The sequence below is a fragment of the Dermochelys coriacea genome, chromosome 1 (assembly GCF_009764565.3).
Source record: "Dermochelys coriacea isolate rDerCor1 chromosome 1, rDerCor1.pri.v4, whole genome shotgun sequence".
NCBI classification, from domain to species: domain Eukaryota; kingdom Metazoa; phylum Chordata; order Testudines; family Dermochelyidae; genus Dermochelys; species Dermochelys coriacea.
In genome coordinates, this window is record NC_050068.2 from 314,787,017 (window position 1) to 314,814,200 (window position 27,184).

Genomic DNA, 27,184 nt, shown 5'->3' on the forward strand with positions numbered 1-27,184 from the left:
CTCTCTGTCCCCAGCTGAACAAATCTTGGGACTGTCAGCCCAAATATCTTGGCTGATCTCAACTGCCAGTTAAAACATTGGAAGAGTAGCAGTTTCTAAGATACATAAAACCCAAAGCAGGAAGGAAGTTATAGATCAAAACATGCATCTTGGATTGCCACAGGAAGTGTAATGAAAGTGTGTAGTTTTTGGAGCATAGACTACCTGCAAGGAATACTGCTATGTAATTGGACAGCCACTTTCGGCACCAGCTAAAATTTCACCTACATCAGGTTTAGATTCCAGTGAAGTGCAATGCAGAAATGTAGGCTGGAGGTGACAAAAGCATGGGAGAGTGAGAGATCACATTCAAAAGACACATTCATAACTTTTTTTGCCAAGAACAGATGGAAAAAAGCATTCTTGGCACCTTTGCTATCTGTAAAAGAAAAGGAGTACTTGTGGCACCTTAGAGACTAACAAATTTATTAGAGCATAAGCTTTCGTGAGCTACAGCTCACTTCATCGGATGCATTTACTATCTGATTTGCTATCTGTGTATTCAGAACAGCCAAGGATCTAACAGAATTCCCAAGTCATGAACTTCCGTAACAAAAGTCTGGAAAATCTTCAGTGCAGTGACATATCACTTCTGTCAAACACCAACAAAGGAAGTGACAACCTACCAATTTACCTTTCTGGACCAAACTTCAGCCAACTAGCTGTCATCCAACCCTAAGCTTGGCTAGACATTAGGGAAGCAAAACAATTGCCACAAACTTGATCCAGTCGAACAGAGATGTAGAGTTGAGGGTCATCAGCATACTAATGTCACTGCAACCCCACATCTTCTATCTGCCCTACTGGCCCTATATACACACTGAACAGGATGAGTGACAGAATAGAACCCTGCAGTACATCACAGAAAAGAGCCCTCAGGGCAGATGAGAAAACAAATATTACTTTTGAGACCTCTCAGAGAAAGAATGGAGCTACTCAAGCCTGACTTGAGAGTCTGTAGGCATATTGACATCACCCCTTGGTCATGTTGCTGGAGTGTTACTTTGTCACCACACAAGTCAGCATGCAGTATTCACGTGAGTCCTGATGTGCTTTTATTTTACAAAGACCATCATCTCCTTCAGCTCTCAGGAAAGTAGTGAATCTATGACTGGGTAGGGTAGTTTTTCTCCTGATTGTTCCACCACTACTACTTCTTGGTTATTGTCTCAGGGTGCTGCTAGAGAGGCCTTAATCAGCTCCTGCCACTCCAGCCCCAATCGGGGGATTGGATTGGGGCTGGGTAGATAGCTTAGTGCTTGCTTGGTAACTGACCACACCTGCCAGCCTCATTAGCAGGAGCTATAAGGCTGGGAGGAAGTGAGAGCAAGAGGGGAAGGTGCTCAGAGAGAGGTGCGGAGTCTCCTAGTCTGTTGCTGGCCAGGCCTGTGGTAGGCCAAGCTGTTGTAAAAAGCCTGTATATAGTTGGAAACTGGTGGTGGGGACTTGATCATAAATAAAGAGCACCAGCCTGAATTGTCAGTACTTGTAATAAAATATGTATTAGTCTAAGGGTATGTCTACACAGCCAACGTTAAAGCGCTGCCACTTTAATAAAGAATAAATAGTGGGGAATAAAGAAAAGTGGGGTTGCTCTTATAATTAAAATCTAGTATACAGAAAACAATCAGCATATTGCAGAAAAGCATAATTTGACATTCAAAAAAGGGATTACATATCTGCTCAAAGAAGCTTCTGAAGTCTTTATCCAATTACATTGTTTTATCTATTCAGATAATTTAAAAAAATTAATTTACATCCTTGAGTCCTGCAGTCTGATCTGGGTGGATTCTTGTGTTTGTGAAGTCCTGTTAGAGTCACTGGGGCTCTGCAGGGGTGCAAGGGTCCACCCACACAGATCATACTGCAACATCTGGCCATTCTTATCACATGGTTGGTAAACAATGAAGGTTGATGAACAAATCTGGCTTGAAATTTATCCAGACCATCTTCAAATATATATGTGTCATAATATAAAGGGAAGGGTAACCTCTTTAAAATCCCTCCTGGCCAGAGGAAAAAACCCTTTCACCTGTAAAGGTTAAGAAGCTAGGGATAACCTCGCTGGCCACCTGACCACAATGACCAATGAGGAGATAAGATACTTTCAAAGCTAGAGGGGGAGGAACAAGGGTCTGGGTCTGTCTGGGTGATGCTTTTGCCGGGGGACAGAAAGGAATGGAGTCTTAGAACTTAGTAGTAATCTAGCTAGATATGCGTTAGATTATGATTCTTTAAAATGGCTGAGAAAATAAGCTGTGCTGAATGAAATGGATATTCCTGTTTTTGTGTCTTTTTGTAACTTAAGGTTTTGCCTAGAGGGATTCTCCATGTTTTGAATCTAATTACCCTGTCAGGTATTTACTGTCCTGATTTTACAGAGGTGATCTTTTTACTTTTTCTTCTATTAAAATTCTTCTTTTAAGAAACTGAATGCTTTTTCATTGTTCTTAAGATCCAGGGGTTGGGTCTGTGGTCACCTATGCAAATTGGTGAGGATTTTTACCAAACCTTCCCCAGGAAGGGGGGTGCAAGGTTTTGGTGAGGATTTTTGGGGGGAAAGACATTTCCAAACAGCTCTTTCCTCATAAAAAACCCGGTTAGACATTTGGTGGTGGCAGCAATAAGGTCCAAGGGCAAAGGTAAAATAGTTTGTACCTTGGGGAAGTTTAACCTAGCTGGTAAAAGTAAGCTTAGGAGGTTTCCATGCAGGTCCCCACATCTGTACCCTAGCGTTCAAAGTGGGGAAGGAACCTTAACAATATGTAAAATACAAAGTTTGCTAGAAACAGAAGTATGGTCAATCTTGGAAATAAAAACTCCCTATCAGATAAAAATAAAAGAGGCTATGACAAAACCTACATCAGAAATCCTATAGTAATTCTACAGTGCTGAAATGATGGTGGTATAACTTTTTTTCATTTGATTGTTATATTTTATTTAATATGAACTAATAAAATTATAAACAGTATTCATTGTTCATCAAGCCATAATGCAAGGCAGAGTCAATATATCAGTCACTCAAACATTTTGAATAACAGGAATCTTTTATACCAATAAAGGGTGGTATCCATATTGGGACACATCCTTGGCTATGAGACAGATATCCTGCTTCATTCATAACCCACCATTCCTAGTAGCGAGGATATGTTCAGTTATGAATAAAGGCATGCTTCAGAAAGTGTTGATAGGATCAATAGAGCAACAGCTGTTTTGTAAAATATCTGTTCCTTTATCTCTGTTCCTATTGTCATACAATTCTAGTCTTCTAAATTCAAGTGTTCCATGTAGAGGAGCCATGTCTCATGGAATTTATTGTGCTGCTCCCTTACTCTATATACCCTATTCACTCATTTTAAATAGTTGACACTCATTTCCAATAGTCTGAGTTTGCTTTTAAATTTGATTTCCACAAATTCAGTATTTTGTTTCTTAATAGCTGACCAAAAGGCTTTCATTCTAGCCAACACTTGGGAAAACGTCCCCAGCGCACACTGACCTGAGGAAGGCTACTAGCCAGAGTTAAAAATACCTTTGTGGCCACTCCCACTCAGTTCTACCTTCTGCAGCTGAAAGGAATAAAACAGTTGTGAATGGTCTTCAATTGTAACACACTGTCAGCTTTATATTGAATTATTTTTTTTAGCTGCCCAGTAGGAGAATGCAAGAAAGGAGGAGAGTTTGGAGAAGCAGCCAAGATTGAGCTGCTCCCCAGCCTGCTTTGTGAAGTCATAGGGCAACAGCACTCCAAGAAAGCTAAGGGTTTGTAGCTCTTAGATTGGTTCTGACATGCCAGTGAAGTTGAACATTGGAACCAAGAAGAAAAGGAGTACTTGTGGCACCTTAGAGACTAACACACATTGGAAATCCACTGAATGCATCCGATGAAGTGAGCTGTAGCTCACGAAAGCTTATGCTCAAATAAATTTGTTAGTCTCTAAGGTGCCACAAGTACTCCTTTTCTTTTTTTGCGAATATAGACTAACACAGCTGCTACTCTGAAACCTGTCATTGGAGCCAAGATGTCAGTGTTAACAGCTAACACTTGATATACCATTAGATACTTTTATCCAGAGCAGACTTAGGCCAAGTCTACACTTTACATTTACCTCAGTATAACTACATCGCTCAGGGGAAGTTCCCAATCCCTTCAATCTTGTGTTATTCATATTGCCACTTTTGCATGCAAAAAGAAAAAAAATGCATGAGAGTTTTTGTGGCATACTGTATTTCATCAACTGTTTGAAAGTGGTATTTGATCAGAAATATGCGTATATGGTACAGATATTTTAGAAATGTTCTCAGACAAATTGTAGCCATTTGTGAGAGATGTAATGGAGAATACTGCTAGAAACTGCACAAACTTAAGTTTTCCCTAATGTGTGGTCAGTTTTTAAGATTTATAAGGAATTGGGCCCAAAGATGTCTGTACCCTCAGTGAAGTTTGCAAATATTTATGATAAATGGAATATACACTCATATTGTAATTACATCACAACCTAGGTATGCTCAGAAGGATTCCTACCTATAAAACAAGAGAGGCATGCTGAAGCACAAATCTCTTCAGGAAAAAGGAATTTGCAGTTTCAGAGAGGAGTCCTGGCTCCCTCACCTTCACCACAGGCGGTAATGGATTATGAGAGCACTGAAGAATTCAACTGATCTATCCCACAATTGCCATAGAAACATATCTGCAGATTTGAGGCTGTTTTTCATCAGTTGGACCACACTTAGATGTTAGTCTGTCTTTGGCCATAGGTATCCCTTGCTTCCTTATGTGCCCTGATACAGGTAGGCACTTAAGCATGTTAGCAATGGGACCTAAGCACATACTTACAGTTAAACATGTGCTAAGTGCTTTCCTCAATTAGGGATGTTTTCCTCAAATGGTTTCCTCACCAGGTATATCTACAACAGTATTTTGGAGCAAACCTCCCAGCCAGGGCTTACAGACTTGGGCAAGTGGGGCTTGATATAGACAACACCTTGAAGTTGTGACTCAGATTCTGAAACCTAACCTCCCAACATTTCAACTTTCTACATCCTTTAAATAGGCAGTGATTTCTCTCTCTCGTGTCTTCTAAATGAATACTATAACAGTTTTTAAAAAGAATTAACAGAATGTGTCTTGTGAAAATAAGTAACCTTTATTTTGCAGGTTTCAGAGTAGCAGCCGTGTTAGTCTGTATCCGCAAAAAGAAAAGGAGTACTTGTGGCACCTTAGAGACTAACAAATTTATTTGAGCATAAGCTTTCGTGAGCTACAGCTCACTTCATCGGATGCATGTTTCTCCCCTCACTCTCCTGGAATCTTCCTGTGTCATGTAATGTTTTGTCTAGTCTATGATCTGAACTTGAAAGCACTCTCTAGAGCACCCTCTGAGACTATTCATGGTATTATGCAGCTCAGTAGTAAGCTTTTGCAGAATCAGCCCCCTAAATTGTAAGCTAGGGCAGGGACCATGGGTGGAAATCTGGGTTCATTGAAGTAAGTGGGATTTTTGCTTCGGGGAGCCAGAATTTTACCCCCATATTTTTACTCCATAAAGCACCATGCACATCTATAATGCTATATACAAATGTTCCATACATAAATGTTGATGGATACTGATAGATAAACAATAACAATTAAAGGTAGGTTCCAACGTTCTTTGTAAGAGTTACTTAAGCTAAGGAACATTTTGAAACTATGAAGCCACAAATGGTAAAATTCAGGAGAGAGAATCTATTCAATTTTTTAATCTTCATGTAATTTATCTTAATCTTAGCTTTAGCTTTAAAAATAAATAAATAATATCAGTCTTTGATAAATGCATGGCCTTTTCCACGATTTGCGTGTTCATTGATGTGCTGAGCTAAGAAACGGTCAAACTTAGCGATTAGCTCTCATCTGAGCCACGGAATGGCAGACCACGCTCAGCAAGAAAAACTATGGTTTCAACTATGCGTCTGAGAACATTCTTCCAATAAGCACGAGCTTCCAAAAACTGGTTTTCCATTTGGGTATCAATTCTGCCACTAACTTTCTTTCAGGCGTGGTAGCTGCTAACTGACAATGTATGCTGCTCACTCATTGCATGATTGGTAATGTATGCAGTATTCTTCCTGCCTCCACAGAACATTCCCCACTTTTTGGTATCAGAAAACAGGTGGCAATAAAAACAGTACACTTTCTTCTTAGAAGGTGAATAGATTAGCCATTCTCGCTTGCCAATCTGTTTGTTAGGCTTCACATATTCAAACGTTGATTTGGTCAGATAATTGTTATGATTGGTTGTACTCTTGCTTTGTCAATGAAAAGTCAGCATCTAGATTCTGGCATTTCTGTTGCCCCTTCTCAGTCCAGTGTGCCATGAGATCTTGAGAAGTCTTCACTTGGCTGAATCATTGGAGAAGGATATTTTTGCGTTACTATCGCTGGGAAAGTCTTCAGAGGAGTGGGGCGAGACTGCAGCTAGAGAAGTCACAGGAGGTTGCACCTTTTCATCAGGTGCAGGCGCAGCAGATTCACTTGGGCTGGTATTCGCCTGGCCTCCTTCACCACCAGAATTAGTAGGAGAAAAAATAGTTAGGAGAGAAGGAACACCTTTCAGCACTACATCTTGTCTTTACCATCTTTCTTTGACCTCTTTCAATTTCTGCTATCCTCCTTTCTTTGCCATGGTTTCTATTGTCCAGTGTAGGCCTACTGTGTACAAAGTTCAATATTGCTTGGGCCACAATCACTTCCTTAGCCCACAAAGACAAAATCACAACCACCATAAATTGAGTTCACAATCTTGATGGATTAATTTGTATAAAGCAATATCTAATGAGACAAAACAATTCTAATGGCCCTGCTCGCGTCGCTCAGCTGTTACTTCAGTATGGAATGGAGGGCTTAAACTGGGGCCTAAAAATAGGAGGGCCTAAGGTTATAGCCTTATTAGCCTATGGGTTAATCCAGCCCTGGCTCCACATCGTTGTCTGCCTACACCTCTTCGTCAATGACTTCATTCTCTGGGTTAGGTCCATTTTCTGCCAGTTCCATCCCCAATGAAGTATCCAAAGGGCTCTTGGCAGTGGTGGTAGGGTCACTGCCGAGGATAGCATCCAATTCCTGGTAAAAACAGCAGGTCTGAGGTGCAGCACCAGAGCAATGGTTTTCCTGCCTTGCCTTCTAGTATGCATACTTCAGCTCCTTGATCTTTGCTCTGCACTGCAGCGCGTCCTGATCATAGCTCTTTTCGCACAAGCCTCAAGAAATCTGCCCGTAGGTATAGAAATTCCAATGGCTGGAGCGCAGCTGGGACTGCACAGCCTCCTCTCCCCAAATACTGAGCAGATCCAGTGCTCTGCATTGGTTCAAGCAGAAGAGCATTTGCTGTGTGAAGACACCATGGTCAGCTGGGAAGACGCAATGTGAGATGTGAGCTCTCCATGTTGAGTAAACAGGAAGAGGAATTTCAAAAATTCCTGGGGCTTTAAAGGAGATGGGGCAGATGGTTGCTTACCTGGCTGCAGGGCAGCAGAGTTGGAACTGCTGACCAGAGCAGTCAGGATGAGCATTGTGGGACACCCTCAATTAAAGTGCTAAAATCAAGTGTAGTGTCTACACTGGCACTTTGGCAACTAAACTTTTGCCTATAAAGCTCTATGACTCTCCTTGAGGTGGTTTTATTTTGTTGCTGAAACTGAGGAGTTTTGTTGCCGAAAAGGGCTTTGCAATGTGTACACCTCCACTGTTTCATCACCAAAACTCTGCAGTGTAAACAAGGCCTAACTTTTACTCCAAGTCCATAGAGCATACTTTCAATATAAATCCTTAAATATTATCCATACATACAATGATGATGAGTCTTGACCAGTTATGAGCTTTCTGTACATACCTTGCATGTTACTCTTCAAGGATATACATCCTATAAGATGTGTTTGGTGTTGTGAGTTTGTCAGGTCTGGGGTGAGAGTTGTTTGCAAAGAACAGGGAACCCTTTGCCAAGGGGTCTCTGTGTCACAGTGGTATGTAAAGAAATCCATCTTTTTGTTTGCCAGGAATCAATTCTTTTAACAATTTAGTGTTGACTGTCTTGTCTTCTCTATCCCTAGACTTTCTTTCAGAATCTGTTCTTCTGGAAATATTCTTAAACATGGTGTTGCAGGCTGCTACTAACGATTCCTGACAGCAATTGAATTTTATTGTCATTATTTTTGTTACCTTGCACTCCAGATTTTCAAGATCAGTGATACTACTTTATCCTCAGAGTAGCTCCTCCTACTCTATCAGGGAAGGAGAAAGCGGGAGCTACACAAGACACTAATATTGAACAAAAAAATCTGAGTTTGATTTTTTTCTCCCATACCGTTCACTCCACTTTGGACCTGTCTTTAAAGGGATGGTGGAGGGACTTTCACTGAGTTTACAAGGAACCAATGAACACAGGATAAAATAAACAGTTACTCAGATGGCCATGGGTTGATGGCGTACTCACCTCATTGTGCTACTGCATGCCAGAAATCTCATCTTAAAAACTGATTGGTAAAAGTGAGATCCTGGTGGAGAGCATCACTGCTAATGTCTGTCATAGACATAGACCTTTTCCAGTGGTATCTTATAGTAGCATTCCTTGTCCACAGAACTTGCATCTCTAATAACAGCAAGTGCTCTGGTGAAGCAATCAAAATATAATTGAAGAATGTTTTTCATAGATTCTAAGGCCAGAAAGGACCATTGTGATCATCTAGTCTGACCTGTATAATACAGGCTATAGAACGTCTCCAAAATAATTCCTTTTGAATGAGAATATATTTTTAAAAATCTCGATTTTTTAAAAGTGTCAGTGATGGAGACTCCACCATAAAACTTGGTAAACTGTTCCAGTGGTTAATTATTCTCACTATAAAACATTTGCTCCTTATTTCCAGTCTAAATTTGTGTAGCTTCCACTTCAAGCTCTTGGATTTTGTTATACCTTTGTCTGCTAGATTGAAGAGCCCATTAGGAAATATTTGTTCCTCATGTAGGTACTTAAAGACTGTGATCAAATCACCCTTTAACCATCCCTTTCTTAAGCTAAATAGATTGAGCTCCCTGAGTCTATCGTTATAAGGCATATGTTCTAATCATGTAATCATTCTCTTGGCTCTTCTCTGAGCTCTCTTCAATTTATTAACATCCTTCTTGAATTGTGGACACCAGAACTGGACACAGTATTTCAGTAGGGTTGCACCAGTGCCAAAGAAAGAGGTAAAATAACCTCTGTGCTCCTACTTCAGATTCCCCTGTTTATGCATCCAAAGATAGCATTAGCCCTTTTGGCCACAGCTTTCCACTGGGAGCTCATGTTCAGCTGATTATCCACCATGACCCCAAATCTTTTTCAGTCACCACTTCCCAGTAAGGGCACCGGAACCTTTGTAGAAGTGGGGGGTGGGATGCAGGGCAGCATGCCCACACAGATTTGCTGCTTAGCTTGTACTAAGCATGCTCAGATTGACTGAACATGCTCAATAACATCTGTTGAAACCACTCCCCTCACTGTGCCCACTATGGGCAGGCCTGGGTCACCTCTTGGGGGGCAAACTCATATGTTTCTTTTGTTAAAAAGTATGGGGCATGGCCCTCCCACTTTTAAAAATGTGGGGGGAGGATTGCCCACTGCTCCCTTTCCCGGTTCCAGCACCATTGCTTCCCAGGATAGAGTCCTCCATCTTCTAAGTGTGGCCTACATTCTTCTCTCCTACATGTATCTGCTAAGATACGGGATGTAGACCTGAGGTTGAAAAGGATCCTAAAGGGAGCGGGAAAGAATCCCCTAATTATCCTTCATGTGGGAACAAATCATATGGCTAGATTCTCGCTAGAAAGTATTAAGGGAGACTATGCTAGGCTGGGGAAGATGCTTAAGGAAATTGAGGCTCAGGTGATCTTTAGCGGGATCCTTCCTGTTCCTAGAGAAGGGCAACAAAGGTGTGATAAGATTATGAATGTCAACAGATGGTTTAGGCAGTGGTGCTATAAGGAGGGCTTTGGGATGTATGGCCACTGGGAGGCATTCATGGACAGAGGACAGTTCTCTCGGGATGGATTTCATCTGAGTAGGGAAGGAAATAGACTTCTAGGATGGAGGCTGGCACAACTGATAAAGAGAGCTTTAAACTAGGAATTTGGGGGAGATGGTTGGAGATGTCCAGGTAATCTCCACGCCAGATTTTAGCATTGAGAGGGAAGAAGATGAAGTAAGAAAGGATACAGCCGTGGGTATGAGAATGTATATAAGGAGCAAGGGCAGTGTGGATACTAGTCTAATAGGTTATACTGGCTGTAGAATGACTGTGCCTAATAGGGTACAAAATGCGAGCAAGGCCAAATAGCAAAAATTAAGATGTTTGTACACCAATGCGAGGGCCTAGGTAACAAAATGGAGGAACTAGAGCTACTGGTGCAGGAAGTGAGACCAGATATTATAGGGATAACAGAAACATGGTGGAATAGTAGTCACGACTGGACTACAGGTATTGAAGGGTATGTGCTGCTTAGGAAAGACAGAAATAAAGGTAAAGGTGGTGGAGTAGCATTGTATATCAATGATGAGGTAGAATGTAAAGAAATAAGAAGCAATGCAATGGATATGACAGAGTCTGTCGGGCAAAATTAAATTGGGGAAGAAAACTAGTAGCGGCTCTCCTATGATATTGCTTGGGGTGTGCTATAGAGCTCTTGAATCTAATTTGGATATGGATAGAGCCCTTTTTAATGTTTTTAATAAAGTAAATACTAACGGAAACTGCGTGATCATGGGAGACTTTAACTTCCCAGATATAGACTGGAGGACCAGTGCTAGTAATAATAATAGGGCTCAGATTTTCCTAGATGTTCCTTCATCAAGTAGTTGCTGAACCAACTAGAGGGGATGCCATTTTAGATTTAATTTTGGTGAGTAGCGAGGACCTCATAGAAGAAATGGTTGTAGGGGATAATCTTGGCTCAAGTGATCATGAGTTAATTCAGTTCAAACTGAACGGAAGGATTAACAAAAATAAATCTGCAACTAGAGTTTTTGATTTCAAAAGGGCTGACTTTCAAAAATTAAGGAAATTAGTTAGGGAAGTGGATTGGACTGAAGAATTTATGGATCTAAAGGTAGAGGAGGCCTGGGATTACTTTAAATCAAAGATGCAGAAGCTATCGGAAGCCTGTATCCCAAGAAAGGGGAAAAAATTCATAGGCAGGAGTTGTAGACCAAGCTGGATGAGCAAGCATCTTAGAGATGATTAAGAAGAAGCAGAAAGCATATAGGGAGTGGAAGATGGGAGGGATCAGCAAGGAAAACTACCTTATTGAGGTCAGAACATGGAGGGATAAAGTGAGACAGGCTAAAAGTCAAGTAGAGTTGGATCTTGCAAAAGGAATTAAAACCAATAGTAAAAGGTTCTATAGCCATATAAATAAGAAGAAAACTAAGAAAGAAGAAGTGGGGCCGCTAAACACTGAGGATGGAGTGGAGGTTAAAGATAATCTAGGCATGGCCCAATATCTAAACAAATACTTTGCCTCAGTTTTTAATATGGCTAAAGAGGATCTTGAAGATAATGGTAGCATGACAAATGGGAATGAGGTTATGGAGGTAGATATTACCATATCTGAGGTAGAAGTGAAACTCAAACAGCTTAATGGGACTAAATCGGGGGGCCCAGATAATCTTCATCCAAGAATATTAAAGGAATTGGCACCTGAAATTGCAAGCCCATTAGCAAGAATTTTCATGAATCTGTAAACTCAGGAGTTGTACCGAATGATTGGAGAATTGCTAATATAGTTCCTATTTTTCAAAAAGGAAAAAAAAAGTGATCCAGGTAACTACAGGCCAGTTAGTTTGACATCTGTGGTATGCAAGGTCCTGGAAAAAATTTTGAAGGAGAAATTAGTTAAGGACATTGAAGTCAATGGTAAATGGGACAAAATACAACATGGTTTTACAAAAGGTAGATCGTGCCAAACCAACCTGATCTCCTTCTTTGAAAAAGTAACAGATCTTTTAGATAAAGGAAACACAGTGGATCTAATTTACCTAGATTTCAGTAAGGCATTTGATACTGTGCCACAAGGGGAATTATTGGAATAAATTGGAAAAGATGGGGATCAATATGAACATCAAAAGGTGGATAAGGAATTGGTTAAAGGGGAGACTGCATACGGTCCTACTGAAAGGCGAACTGTCAGGCTGGAGGGAGGTTACCAGTGAAGTTCCTCAGGGATCAGTTTTGGGACCAATCTTTTTATTACTGACCTCGGCACAAAAAGTGGGAGTGTGCTAATAAAGTTTGCAGATGATACAAAGCTGGGAGGTATTGCCAATGTAGAGAAGGACCGGGATATCATACAGGAGGATCTGGATGACCTTGTAAATTGGAGTAATAGTAATAGGATGAAATTTAATAGTGAGAAGTGTAAGGTTATGCATTTAGGGATTAATAACAAGAATTTTAGTTATAAGCTGGGGACGCATCAATTAGAAGTAACGGAGGAGGAGAAGGACCTTGGAGTATTGGTTGATCATAGGATGACTATGAGCCGCCAATGTGATATGTCCATGAAAAAAGCTAATGCAGTATTAGGATGCATCAGGAGAGGTATTTCCAGTAGGGATAAGGAGGTTTTAGTACCATTATCCAAGGCATTGGTGAGACCTCACCTGGAATATTGTGTGCAGTTCTGGTCTCCCATGTTTAAAAAGGATGAATTCAAACTGGAGCAGGTCCAGATAAGGGCTACTAGGATGATCCGAGGAATGGAAAACTTGTCTTATGAAAGGAGACTTGGGGAGCTTGGCTTGTTTAGCCTAATTAAAAGAAGGTTGAGGGGAGATATGATTGCCCTCTATAAATATATCAGAGGGATAAATACAGGAGAGGGAGAGGAATTATTTAAGCTCAGCACCAATGTGGACACAAGAACAAATGGGTATAAACTGGCCATCAGGAAGTTAAGGCTTGAAATTAGACGAAGGTTTTTAACCATCAGAGGAGTGAAGTTTTGGAATAGCCTTCCAAGGGAAGCAGTGGGGGCAAAAGATCTATCTGGCTTTAAGATTCTACTCGATAAGTTTATGGAGGAGATGGTATGATGGGATAATGTGATTTTGGTAATTAATTGATCTTTAAATATTCAGGGTAAATAGGCCTAATCCCCTGAGATGGGATATTAGATGGATGGGATTTGAGTTACCCAGGAAAGAATTTTCTGTAGTATCTGGTTGGTGAATCTTGCCCATATGCTCAGGGTTTAGCTGATCGCCATATTTGGGGTCGGGAAGGAATTTTCCTCCAGGGCAGATTGGATAGGCCCTGGAGGTTTTTCACCTTCCTCTGTAGCATGGGGCACGGGTCACTTGAGGGAGGCTTCTCTGCTCCTTGAAGTCTTTAAACCATGATTTGAGGACTTCAATAGCTCAGACATAGGTGAGGTTTTTCGTAGGAGTGGGTGGGTGAGATTCTGTGGCCTGCGTTGTGCAGGAGGTCGGACTAGATGATCAGAATGGTCCCTTCTGACCTTAGTATCTATGAATCTATGTATACATTACATGTAGCTGTATTAAAACGCATGTTATTTGCTTGTGCCCAGCTTACTGAGTCTTCCAGATCCCTCTGTATCAGTGACCTGTCCTCTTTATCATTATGATAACTTCAAGGTATTTTGTATTTTATTTTATACATACCAAGTTATAAAAGAAATAAGCACCGTGTGTCATTTGTGCTTTACTATCCAAACTGGTCTTTGTCAGTCATTATGTTTAAGTAGCTTATATTTAATAGAGGAATGGCATTCCATGGTAGCAAATGTTTTTGCAGAGTGTTGTGGAGAAGAATATTTCCAACATACTAACCAGTAATTTTTCTTATATTTACATTAGTCCCCGAAATTACATCTTCCTTAGAGTATTATTTTATTTTGTATTTCTTGTTTGTAATGTATCTGCAGCAGGCTGTGACATAAATGGAAATATAATAACTATATTCTAGTTTGGGAAAAACTCTCTGAAACATAGCTATTAAATGAAGGTCACTGATGAGAAGGAAACAGAGTTCTCTCTTTGATATTTATAAATGATTAATTATTTTTAGTCTGACTTGTCCATGTCAGTTTCAATGATGTTGCTTTAGAAAATCCATTATGAAAAAGAAGAAATTAATTTATGAAATCAAATTGGTATGACAATAAAAGAGGGACTACCATCCATTGCATGTTTATAAAAATATTCTGTGTTCAGTTCCCATTTTGCTCTCTACATTGGTCTTTTGACGTTTCCTTCAAATATTTAGAATGGAGTTGCAGCTCTTTCCCCGGTCTTTTCAATTCAGAGGATTTGCAACGACAAAGACAGATGACGAGCTTGTCTCAATTAGTTGCCCAGTTTACCTGAAAAGTATGAGCTCAGTTCTTTGCCTCTCAGGACAAATCTGTTGTTAACTAACAGGATAGTCCAAGTAACTAATATACTCCCACTGACTTTAATGGGAGATGAAGAGGAATTTTAATGAGCTTTACTAATCTCTCTGATTTTTGGCTGGTATTTTCTGTTGAAATACCTTTTCCAGCTTCCCACGTTTCACAACAAGAAAAGGAGCATAATACAGGTTCCCATGCTTTGTTTGCCTTGAGGATACTTTTTGCAAATCCATGTGGTGCAGCATCCATACATTGCCTCATCTTCTGTGGTATCAATTACTTTTCCTGCTGAAGCCTGCTGTCACCATCATGTAGCTTACAATCTAAATAGACAAGACATAGGGCAACAGTTCAGGTAATGAGGACACAGAAAGCGTATTGGTTAGAGGACAAGGAACACTTCCTCCCAGGAAGTAGTGGGTTTTAATGGGAAGAGAAGGCACTTGATGGACCAGGTTGAAGTTCAAATACTAACTTTCCATTATAATGACACACTCTTTAGATGCTAGCTACATATATATTAAGAATTTTTGAAATGTAGATTCGGCAAGTTGCAGCTTTAGAAAAGTGTACATGCACAGTTTTAACTAGAAACAAAGCCCTTAAAATTCCATGATTCAGCTTCGGTGCCACTTTCTGCATCATGAGTGAAAAGTTCTGTGGTGGATATTTATAAAACTCTGCTGTAGAAATCTGAAAAATAAAATACTTGCTATAACCTCAGTACCTTAAAACATGGTTTTGAATACATACATCCTCTTTTACTTTATTTTTGATTGTCTAGTAATGGGTCTTACTAATGTTTTGTGGGTTGGTTCTTTCATTTTTTTTATTGTTCTTTCATGGCTTCAAAAAGACTACTGTATATACTCGATCATAAGCTGGTCCGTTTATAAGATGACCCCCGCAAGAGGGATAAATAAAAAATGGAAAATTTTTATGACCCATTCATAAGCTGACCCTATAATTCAGGGGTCAGCCAACTTTGGCTCCCAGGCCATCAGGATAAACTGCTGGCTGGCAGAGATGATTTGTTTACCTCGAGCGTCCACAGGCATGGAGGTAAACCTAAGTAAACAAAGTGTCCCAGCATGCCAGCTGCTTACCCTGACGGGCCGGGACAACAACTAGTGGGGAAATTTTGGGGTGGGGAGAAGCTGGAGGTCAGGGGAGTAACCCCCGTGACCACCCCCCACATGACCCCACCCCTAGCCCGGGACCCCCACACTCTTCCTATCCCATCCCTTCCCACCGTATTTGGGGAGGGCCAGGGAAGGATGTCTCTGGCCTGGCTGGAGCTGCTCTGGCGGGCCAGACTAGGTGGCGCGGTCACAGTATGTTCCAGCGGGCTGGGCCGGGTGGCATGGCTGCAGGGTGCTCTGGTTTGCCAGGCAGCGCACCACAACCTGCTCTGGGGGTGCGGCCAGAGCTGCAGCTGCTTTGGAGGCTGGGGGGACAGCAGCATGGCCAGAAGTGGAGAGACTCTGGCCCCTCCTCTTCCCTTCTGGCTCTGCTGCTTCTCCTTGCTCCCTCTATTTGGAGGGAGGGGCTGTGTCCCACCTCTCCGTCTCTATATCAGTTCATAAGCCGACCCCCTTCTCTGGTGCTTCCAGGGCCGGTGCAAGGAGGTTTCGCGCCCTAGGTGAAACTTCCACCTTGCGCTGCCCCCTCCCCTCGGCCCAGGGAGAGCCCCCCCCCGCGGCAGCTCCCTGCCACCCCCTCCCTCCCTCTCTCCCTTCCCTCAGCCCGGGGAGCACCCCCACCCCCGTGGCAGCTCCCCGCCGCCCCCTCCCTCCCTTCGGCCCGGGGAGCCATGTGCAGCAGTCCAAGATATAGAGTTAAATTCCCAATTGTATTCTTGATGATTTATGGTCACTTAAGGCCAATTATCCCTTTTCACAGGAATAAACAAGTTTAGTCCCAGGGTCCTTCCCAGAATGGAATTTGGTCATTATATTCTGCCTACCAAAATTTCCCTGCAGATGAATTTGGAAAATTCATTTTATTTGCTATCCTAAATTATTTAGTGTTAGTATACATTGACCCACAGTTGGCTCACTTTTCCCCAGAAGTGACTGAATAACAATGATGGACTATTCCTGTGTGTACAGTTTGGTAAAGTTTTAGTTTGTTTGGTTTTATCAGCTGTTTTATATAATTATCACTCAACCTTGCTTATATATATAAAAAAAAATTGTACGTTTAAAGCTTGTTTATCCTTAGGTCAAGCAGACCTAGTGATGGAGGTTAAAATTGATGGATAATGGGTGACAAACCTCCTTTACACTAGAAATTGTGTGCTTTGCTATAGGCAAGCTACTTCTCATCTTTTTGTTTGTAACTAATGTCTCATTTTGGTAATGTTCTACACTATATTTCTTCATTTATTATGTGGTTTGGGGATTTTGTGTTGATGAAATCTTAATCCATATATTTCTGTTTTTTCTCTCTCTGTTTTAGGTTATTGGAATATTGGATGTGTTCACACCAGATGTAATACTGGAGAAATTTAATGATTTGTAAGTTTTTGATTCTATGAGAAATCGTAGGCATTATCTTATGGTTTATTTCGAATTACAGTTTAATGTAAGTATTATGTGCATGCCTATAAAATTTCAAAGGATTGTAAGAGAGTTAGATGCCTACCTGCCATTGAAATTCCATGGGAATTGGTGCATCCCTCCCTTAGGCACCTTTGAAAATCCTAGGCTTAACGTATTGATTTCATATCAGAGAAACAAAGGGCCAAATTCTGATCTCCTTTAAATTGTTGTACATGTAGAGTAAACCTATTACTTTCAGTAGACTGTAGTATGTTTCCTCTATTATAACTGGGATCAGAGTTGGGTCCAAAATGTTTTGAAATCACTTATCATTTTCTACTGCATGCATCCGATGAAGTGAGCTGTAGCTCACGAAAGCTTATGCTCAAATAAATTTGTCAGTCTCTAAGGTGCCACAAGTACTCCTTTTCTTTTTCCTCTGGTAATACAGATCTATCCCATGTTATTTAAAATACAAAGTTAAAAATAAAAAGTAGAAAAGGAAACACAAAAATTGGGTTAAGCCCAAACATGTGGACTGAATGCCCCCTCTGCCCATGCAGGCCTTTGAGGCAGAGATCTTGCAGTCTAAAGTGCCTGGAAGGCTGGGTAAAACATCACCCAGGAGTTCTGATGGTGCAAGAGGTGGATAGAGGCTTCTTTTCATGACTAGAAGTGTAGCAGTCTGCTGCAAATGTGTTGTATACACTCTCAGCAAGCTGTCCAGTGTAAGCAAGTACAAATGTGTTTACAGTTAAAACAGAAATGAGGGGAAGCTTTTGTGCATTAAAGGTCAGATGAGTCATTCAAGGGGAGATCTGATTGTTTACTTTTTGCTAACTAGTCATGTGGGAGCTTGTTTGGTCTGTGATATGAATTTGATCTTACTATAATGCTGCTGCCTCGTGGCTCGAAACAGCAGTGCTGGGACAGGCAGTTTCACCATTACCAGTGCCCTGGGGCATTATTCCTGTCTGAATCCTTTAGGAATTGGAAGAAGCATACTTTAATGTGGCTCCTACCCCTTCTTTTTAGAGGGAAGCATACACTTAGGTCTACCATCAGCATCATTCTGCCAGACAATGTGGAAGAGGTAGTGGAGCCAAAGCCCACCCCTTCTGAGACCCCAGGTGCTGTCCCCGGTGGCATCTGACCATTTCCCCCCACATACCCACACCTCCCCAGCCCTTTAGCTCAAGAAGTGCGAAGATAGGACCCTGATCCTGCAAAAATTCATGCTTATTTTGAGCTTTCTGCACTGTGAGTAGTTGTGTTGCTTTGTTAGGACTACCCATGGAACATACAGTTAACTTTATCATAGAATCGTAGAATTGTAGGACTGGAAGGCACGTCGGGAGGTCATTTAGTCCAGTCCCCTGAGCTCATGGCAGGACTAAGTATTATCTAAACCATCCCTGACAGATGTTTGTCTGACCTGCTCTTAAAAATCTCCAATGACAGAGATTCCAGAACCTCCCTGGGCAATTTATTCCAGTGTTTAACTACCCAGACAGTTAGGATGTTTTTCTAATGTTCAACCTAAACCGCTGTTGCTGCAATGTAAGCTCATTGTTTCTTGTCCTTTCTTCAGAGGTTAAGGAGTATAATTTCCCTGCTCCTTGTAACAACCTTTGATGTACTTGAAAACAGTTATCATGCCCCCTCTCTGTCTTCTCTTCTCCAAACTAAACAAACCCAATTTTTTCAGTCTTCCCTCAGAGGTCATGTTTTCTAAACCTTTAATCATTTTTGTTGCTTTTCTCTGGACTTTCTCCAATTTGTCCACATCTTTCATGAAATGTAGCACCCAGAACTGGACACAATATTCCAGTTGAGGCTTAATCAGCATAGAGTAGAGCGGAAGAATTACTTCTCGTGTCTTGCTTACAACACTCCTGCTAATACATCCCAGAATGATGTTTGTTTGTTTTTTGCAACAGTGTTACACTGTTGACTCGACTCATATTTAGCTTGTGGCCCACTATGACCCACAGATCCCTTTCTGCAGTATTTCTTCCTAGGCAGTCATTTCCCATTTTATATGTGTGCAACTGATTGTTCCTTCCTAAATGGAATACTTTGCATTTGTCCTTATTGAAATTCATGCTGTTTTCTTCAGATCATTTCTGCAGTTTGTCCATATCATTTTGAATTTTAATTTTGTCCTCCAAAGGACTTTCAACCCCTCCCAACTTGGTATTGTCCTCAAACTTTATAAGTGTAAACTCTATGCCATTATCTAAATAATTGATGAAGATATTGAACAGAACCGGACCCAGAACTGATTCCCATGGGACCCCATTCATTATGCCCTTCCAGCTTGATTGTGAACCACTGATAACTACTCTCTGGGAATGGTTTTCCAACCAGTTATGCACCCACCTTATAGTAGCTCCATCTTGGTTGTATTTCCCTAGTTTGTTTATGAGAAAGTCATGTGAGAGAATATCAAAAGCCATACTAAAGTCAAGATCTACCACATCAACTGCTTCCCCCCATCCATAAGGCTTGTTACCCTGTCAGAGAAATCTATTAGGCTGGTTTGACATGATTTGTTCTTGACAAATCCATGCTGATTGTTTCTTAAGACTTCATTATCTTCTAGGTGTCTGCAAATTGATTGCTGAATTATTTGCTCCATTATCTTTCCAGGTACTGAAGTTAAGTTGACTGGTCTGTAATTCCCCTTATTTCCCTTTTTGTAGATGGGCACTATATTTGCCCTTTTCTAGTTCTCTGGAATCTCTCCCATCTTCCATGACTTTTTGAAGATAATTGCTAATGGCTCCGATACCTCAGTCAGCTCCTTGAGTATTCTAGGATGTATTTCATCAGGCCCCGGTGACTTGAAGACATCTAACTTGTCTAAGCAACTTTTAACTTGTTCTTTCCCTATTTTAGCCTCTGATCCTACCTCATTTTCACTGGCATTCACTATTTTAGACACCCAATCACTACTAATCTTTTTGGTGAAAACTGACACAAAAAAGTAATTTCACGCTTCTGCCATTTCCACATTTACTGTTGTTGTTTTTTTTCCCCCCCCTCGTAGAGTCATGGGCCTACCCTGTCCTTAGCCTTCCTCTTGCTTCTAAGGTATTTATAGAATGTTTTCTTGTTACCCTCTATGTCTTCAACTAGTTTAATCTCATTTCATGCCTTGATCTTTCTAATTTTGTCCCTACATATCTGTGTTGTTTGTTTATATTCGTCCTTTGTAATTTGACCTAGTTTCCACGTTTTGTAGGACTTTTTTGAGTTTCATATCATTGAAGAATTCTTGATTAAGCTAGGGTGGTCTCTAGCCATACTTCCTGACTTTCCTTTACAGTGGGATAGTTTGCTCTTCTGCCCTTAATAATGTCTCTGAAAAACTGCCAACTCTTTTGAACTCTTCTTCCTCTTAGACTTGCTTCCCATGGGATTTTACCTACCAACTTCCTGAGTTTGTTAAAGTCTGCCTTCTTGAAATCTATTATCTTTATTCACAAAAAGAAAAGGAGTACTTGTGGCACCTTAGAGACTAACAAATTTATTGGAGCATAAGCATATGCATGTGATGAAGTGAGCTGTAGCTCACGAAAGCTTATGCTCCAATAAATTTATTAGTCTCTAAGGTGCCACAAGTACTCCTTTTCTTTTTGCAAATACAGACTAACGCGCCTGCTGCTCTGAAACCTGAATTTTATCTTTATTGTGGTGGTTTCCGTCCTACCATTCCTTACAATCATGAACTCTACCATTTCATGTCCACTTTTACCTAAGCTATCTTCCATTTTCAAATTTTCAACCAGTTCCTCCCTATTTGTCAAACAGCCTCTCCCCTAGTAGCTGTCTCCACCTTCTGAACTAAAATATTGTCTCCAATACATTCCAAGAACTTGTTGGATAATCTGTGCCCTGCTGAGCTATTTTCCAAACAGATGTCTGGGTAGTTGAAGTCCCCTATCACCACCAAATCCTGTGATTTGGATGATTTTGTTAGTTATTTTTAAAAAGCCTCATCCACCTCTTCTTCCATAAGTCTCTGCAGGATCAGAGCCTAGGTTTGTAGTTGCTTTCTAATCAAGTATGGAAGGCGGGGTGCAGAGACTTTGCACTGTCTCTTGCCTGCTCTTTACCCCTTTACTTGCCTCCTTTAATTCTGCACCTAAAAATTAAAAATTCTGCACCAAAAAAATAAAAGTTCTGTGCACAATATTGTAATATTCTCCACATTTTATTTGTCAGTAAATAAATGTGGAGGCTCCAGCATGGCAGTGGAGAGCACAGGCCACTGACTGACTGCACAGAGATTACCCTGCTTTCCCCCCAGCTCCCCAGGACATAGACTCAGCAGTGAGGCTGCACCTGACCTTCATGCAGCGCAGGGGCCAGGCCTGCCCCAGAAACACCCTGAGCCCCTGTCCCTCCACACCAGGTGCACCAGATGTGGGCATGCAGGCTCAGCCTGGGAAGATCTAAGTGCGGAGGGGCTTAGTGTGGGGGGGATCCAGGTGTGGAGTGAGAGGATTCTGTGTCGGGCAGTCTGCAAGTGGGTGGCTCAGTGAGGGTCTGGGTGCAGGGGGAAATCTGGATGCACAGGGGCTCCGTAGTGGTGTGGGGGGTTCTGGGTACTGGGGGGTGGGGCTTGGCAGAGGGTGGTTTGGGTGCAGGGGTGGGGGTCTGGATGCACTGGGTGGGGTTCAGCAGGGGGGTCCGGGGGCTTGGTGGTGGGGTTCTGGGTGCAGGAAGTGAGGCTCACTGAGCGGGGGTTGACTATAGGGGGTCCAGATGCACAGGGGTTGGGTGGATGGGGGATGGGTCTGACCTGGCCCTGGCTCCTGGTGGGTCTGATCCAGCACCAGCTGGGGTGTCCCCAGACACCATACTCCCCCAGTGATTTCTCTCTCCAACGACTGCTCTTGGCACCTGAAACGACATGCCTGCGCTGCTTGGAAGGGGCACATGACCACTCTTGCTGCTTCCCTTTGCTTCCCTGTCAGAAAGTCATTTTTCTGCGGGCAAGCAAAGAAATGTGTGACAGATGTGAATTCCACACAGGTGCACTGGTGTGGAATTCCCTTAGGAATAGCTCTTGTATCTGCACAGTGGGAAGTATAATATGGTCTGTGGTGGCTCTATTTTTGGTGCTGTGGCTGTCAAGTGCTTCTTTATAGCCCTCTATTTGTAGGGATTAGGCTGGAATTCTTAAAGGAACTTAAGGAAGTTAGGTGCCCAACCCCCCTTGAAATTAATTGGGGGTTTCGCACCTAATGCCATGAGGCTCCTTTAAGAACTCCAGTTTGGGAATTAACTATGAGCTTTATATACAGTCCAAATAAGCCCAGCATGTTTTTAAAGAAATAGAAAATAAAATGAGAAAACAGTCTGAATTGTATCAATGGTGAATTAATGTTAAAATCGACCTTTGTACGTATTTCAGAGTAGTAGCTGTGTTAGTCTGTATTCGCAAAAAGAAAAGGAGTACTTGTGGCACCTTAGAGACTAACAAATTTATTTGAGCACAAGCTTTCGTGAGCTACAGCTCACTTCATAGAAATGCATCCGATGAAGTGAGCTGTAGCTCACGAAAGCTTATGCTCAAATAAATTTGTTAGTCTCTAAAGTTCCACAAGTACTCCTTTTCTTACTGTAAGGAGAGTGATCACTTAAGATGAGCTATTACCAGCAAGGGGGGGAAAGAGGGGAGAGAAGAGAAGAAAACTTTTTGTAGTGATAATCACAGTGGGCAATTTCCAGCAGTTGACAAGAATGTCTGAGGAACAGTGGAGGAAATAACATGGGGAAGTAGTTTTATTTTGTGTAATGACCCATCCAGTCCCAGTCTCTATTCAAGCCTAAGTTAATTGTATCCAGTTTGCAAATTAATTCCAATTCAGCAGTCTCTCATTGGAGTCTGTTTTTTGAAGTTTTTTTGTTGAAGAATTGCAACTTTTAGGTCTGTAATCGAGTGACCAGAGAGATTGAACTCCGACTAGTTTTTGAATGTTATAATTCTTGACATCTGATTTGTGTCCATTTATTCTTTTATGTAGAGACTGTCCGGTTTGACCAATGTACATGGCAGAGGAGCATTGCTGGCACATGATGGCATATATCACATTGGTAGATGTGCAGGTGAACGAGCCTCTGATAGTGTGGCTGATGTGATTAGGCCCTATGATGGTGTCCCCTGAATAGATATGTGGACAGAGCTGGCAATGGGCTTTGTTGCAAGGATAGGTTCCTGGGTTAGTGGTTCTGTTGTGTGGTGTGTGGTTGGTGGTGAGTATTTGCTTCAGGTTGTGGGGCTGCCTGTAAGCAAGAACTGGCCTGTCTCCCAAGATCTGTGAGAATGATGGGTCGTCCTTCAGGATAGGTTGTAGATCCTTGATGATGCGTTGGAGAGGTTTTAGTTGGGGGCTGAAGGTGATGGCTAGTGGCGTTCTGTTATTTTCTTTGTTGGGCCTGTCCTGTAGTAGGTGACTTCTGGGTACTCTTCTGGCTCTGTCAATCTGTTTCTTCACTTCAGCAGATGGGTATTGTAGTTTTAAGAATGCTTGATAGAGATCTTGTAGGTGTTTGTCTCTGTCTGAGGAGTTGGAGCAAATGCGGTTGTATCATAGAGCTTGGCTGTAGACAATGGATTGTGTGGTGTGGTTTGGTCTGGATGAAAGCTGGAGGCATGTAGGTAGGAATAGCGGTCAGTAGATTTCCGGTACAGGGTGGTGGTTATGTGATCATCGCTTACTAGCACTGTAGTGTCCAGGAAGTGGATCTCTTGTGTGGACTGGTCCAGGCTGAGGTTGATGGTGGGATGGAAATTGTTGAAGTCATGGTGGAATTCCTCAAGGGCTTCTTTTCCATGGGTCCAGATGTTGAAGATGTCATCAATGTAACGCAAGTAGAGTAGGGGCATTGGGGGACGAGAGCTGAGGAATCGTTGTTCTAAGTCAGCCATGAAAATGTTGGCATACTGTGGGGTCATGCGGGTACCCATCGCAGTGCCGCTGATTTGAAGGTATACATTGTCCCCAAATGTGAAATAGTTATGGGTGAGGACAAAATCACAAAGTTCAGCCACCAGGTTAGCCGTGACATTATCAGGGATACTGTTCCTGATGGCTTGTAGTCCATCTTTGTGTGGAATGTTGGTGTAGAGGGCTTCTACATCCATAGTGGCCAGGATGGTGTTTTCAGGAAGATCACCGATGGATTGTAGTTTCCTCAGGAAGTCAGTGGTGTCTCGAAGATAGCTGGGAGTGCTGGTAGCGTAGGGCCTGAGGAGGGAGTCTACATAGCCAGACAATCGTGTTGTTAGGGTGCCAATGCCTGAGATGATGGGGCGTCCAGGATTTCCAGGTTTATGTATCTTGGGTAGCAGATAGAATACCCCAGGTTGGGGTTCCAGGGATGTGTCTGTGCGGATTTGTTTCTTGTGCTTTTCAGGGAGGTTCTTGAGCAATGGTGTATGTAGTTTCTTTTGGTAACCCTGGGACAGAGAGTAGGGGAAAGTAGAAGTGGGTAAGCTGCTGGTACAAGATGTGACGACAGCACGTCCTTTGAGCCTTTTTGATTATGATGTCAGAGTTGTTTCTGAGGCTGTGGATGGCATTGTGTTCTGCACGGCTGAGGTTATGGGGTAAGTGATGCTGCTTTTCCACAATTTCAGCCCGTGCACGTCGGCGGAAGCACTCTATGTAGAAGCCCAGTCTGTTGTTTCGACCTTCAGGAGGAGTCCACCCAGAATCCTTCTTTTTTTAGTGTTGATAGGAAGGTCTCTGTGGGTTAGTATGTTGTTCAAAGGTGTGTTGGAAATATTCCTTGAATCGGAGACGTCGAAAATAGGATTCTAAGTCACCACAGAACTGTATCATGTTCGTGGGGGTGGAGGGGCAGAAGGAGAGGCCCCGAGATAGCCCAGCAGAAAAATCTGTCCTAAGAGTATAGTTGGATAGATTAACAATATTGCTGGGTGGGTTAAGGGAACCACTGTTGTGGTCCCTTGTGGCATGTAGTAGTTTCGATAGTTTAGTGTCCTTTTTCTTTTGTAGAGAAGCAAAGTGTGTGTTGTAAATGGCTTGTCTAGTTTTTGTAAAGTCCAGCCACGAGGAAGTTTGTGTGGAAGGTTGTTTTTTTATGAGAGTATCCAGTTTTGAGAGCTCATTCTTAATCTTTCCCTGTTTGCTGTGGAGGAAGTTGATTAGGTGGTTCCGTAGTTTCTTTGAGAGTGTGTGGCACAAGCTGTCAGCATAGTCTGTGTGGTATGTAGATTGTAATGGATTTTTTACCTTCAGTCTTTTTGGTATGATGTCCATCTGTTTGCATTTGGAAAGGAAGATGATGTCTGTCTGTATCTGTACGAGCTTTTTCTTGAAGCTGATAGATTTCCACTCCATACGGCTAAATTCAGTGCCTTGCATAATGACAGGTTTCAGAGTAGTAGCCATGTTAGTCTGTATCTGCGTTGCTGTTACATGGACGCTCCCCTTTCTTCTTCTGGAGGTCACATGCTGCCAAATTGTTTCATGTTCTCTGTGTATATAAATCATCTCCCCACTGTATTTTCCACTGAATGCATCCGATGAAGTGAGCTGTAGCTCACGAAAGCTTATGCTCAAATAAATTTGTTAGTCTCTAAGGTGCCACAAGTACTGTTTTTCTTTGTACGTATTAGTACTCAAATAATAGCTGTGTTTATAAAATACTGTCAATAAAACAAAGTTCCTTGCTAGTCAGTGAATTTGAACTGGTATGTCTAGATCAGGACTTGCCTCATAATATTCAACTACACTTTTGGAATTAAAAACATTTAGCAGATAACTATGCATCTGAAGGAAAATATTTTCCTCGATTAATTTCCCTTTCTTTTTTGATTAATGTTGTTATTCCAACAAGCTCCTGGGACCTTGGATTTATAACCAGGTGGTCAATTTTGAGAACATACAGGAATCTCTAGGATAACATAAAGATAGACCACACAGTCTTAGTTGGGTTGGAATTCTGCCAAAGATGGGCTGGACCGAGTGTCTCAGTTTAGTTATGTCCAGATAACCCTGAGTCAGTCTTGTCTTGACTGACTCAATCCTGAGACATGCTGCTTATACAGGGCCTTGGAAGAATGAAGCCTATTTATTTATGTAGATTTTAGTGATCTTCATATCCTAGAGGCATGTTTAAAAATGTTAAATTGAGGTTTTGTTCTGGAATCCTACACTGCAGCTAATTCCTTTGTCTCTGGACCTTGTTTCCTGCTCCAATAATATCCAGAAATACTGGATATTCAAATTTTCTGTTTTATTGTATCACACCTGTGTGTTTCTCCCAAAAGATTGTTCTTTATCCTGATTCTTAAAAATTCAGAAATATCAAATTGTATGTAGTGCCCCCTATCCACCTGGTTACCTCCTTTAGCGCCAATCTCCTTATGGGTTTTGATGGACAGGCCTGGGTTCTTCTGGATCCCACCATACATTCAGCAGGGTGTAACTTCTTTTTCTTCCCATATGAATTTATTTGGTGGTGCCTCCACTCCCTTGCTCCTTCCCGGCAGGGTCACCAGGGCAGCTTGAGGGGAAAATTCTAATCATTGGGTAACCACCACTTACTTACCAGATAGTTGGAGACTTCCATGAAATAACACAAACATGTACAATATATTTAAGACAGTAATTATATTAAACAGAAGATAAATATATCAAGGTAAAATACTATTCTCAGGGTCACCAGGGCCCCTGCAATATCCGTGAATTTCCCCAGTCATGTGATCTGATATGGAAAACGTAAAATTAGTGTTCTGTTGGTATGCGTACTTTGTAGGGGCTCTTGATGATCTGTGACCACAATATCATCTGTGCAGCAGTTAGCAATGTGGTTGACTGAGTTCAGTACAGCCCAAGAGACTCACAAGTGGGATAATGTGGTAAGTCCCTCTGCAGATTTAATAGGCAGCAGGTAACAAAATCGCCAATCCCTTACCCCCTGGTTTGAGGACACAGTTGAGGAATGGCAGGGGCACCATTTCAGATCTTGGTAGGGTGGCGCAACTTTTAACTGTGATTCCAGGGGCTTACTTAGGCACTTGAAAACTGAAGTTTTTTGGCAGATAACTTAACAATTAGCTGACAGGAGCACTGTATTTAATTTCTACATAAAAGAAAGAAAATTAAATAAATATTAGACCCACTCAGTGCTA

General features: G+C 41.8%; 1 protein-coding gene across 2 annotated transcripts in view; it reads left to right on the top strand.

Annotated features, from left to right (window-relative positions):
• The window catches only part of MAPK12 (mitogen-activated protein kinase 12), an 84,754-nt gene that overhangs the window by 12,101 nt on the left and 45,469 nt on the right, over positions 1–27,184 (top strand). Inside the window, exons 1-2 of one of the 2 annotated variants that reach the window (XM_043495924.1) lie at positions 16,363–16,579; positions 16,925–16,983. In XM_043495924.1, the coding sequence (XP_043351859.1) occupies positions 16,550–16,579; positions 16,925–16,983 (89 nt within the window). In that variant the 5' untranslated portion in view covers positions 16,363–16,549. Of the gene's footprint in view, positions 1–16,362; positions 16,580–16,924; positions 16,984–27,184 lie in introns of those variants that run through there. The other variant, XM_038394286.2, reaches the window with a different exon arrangement.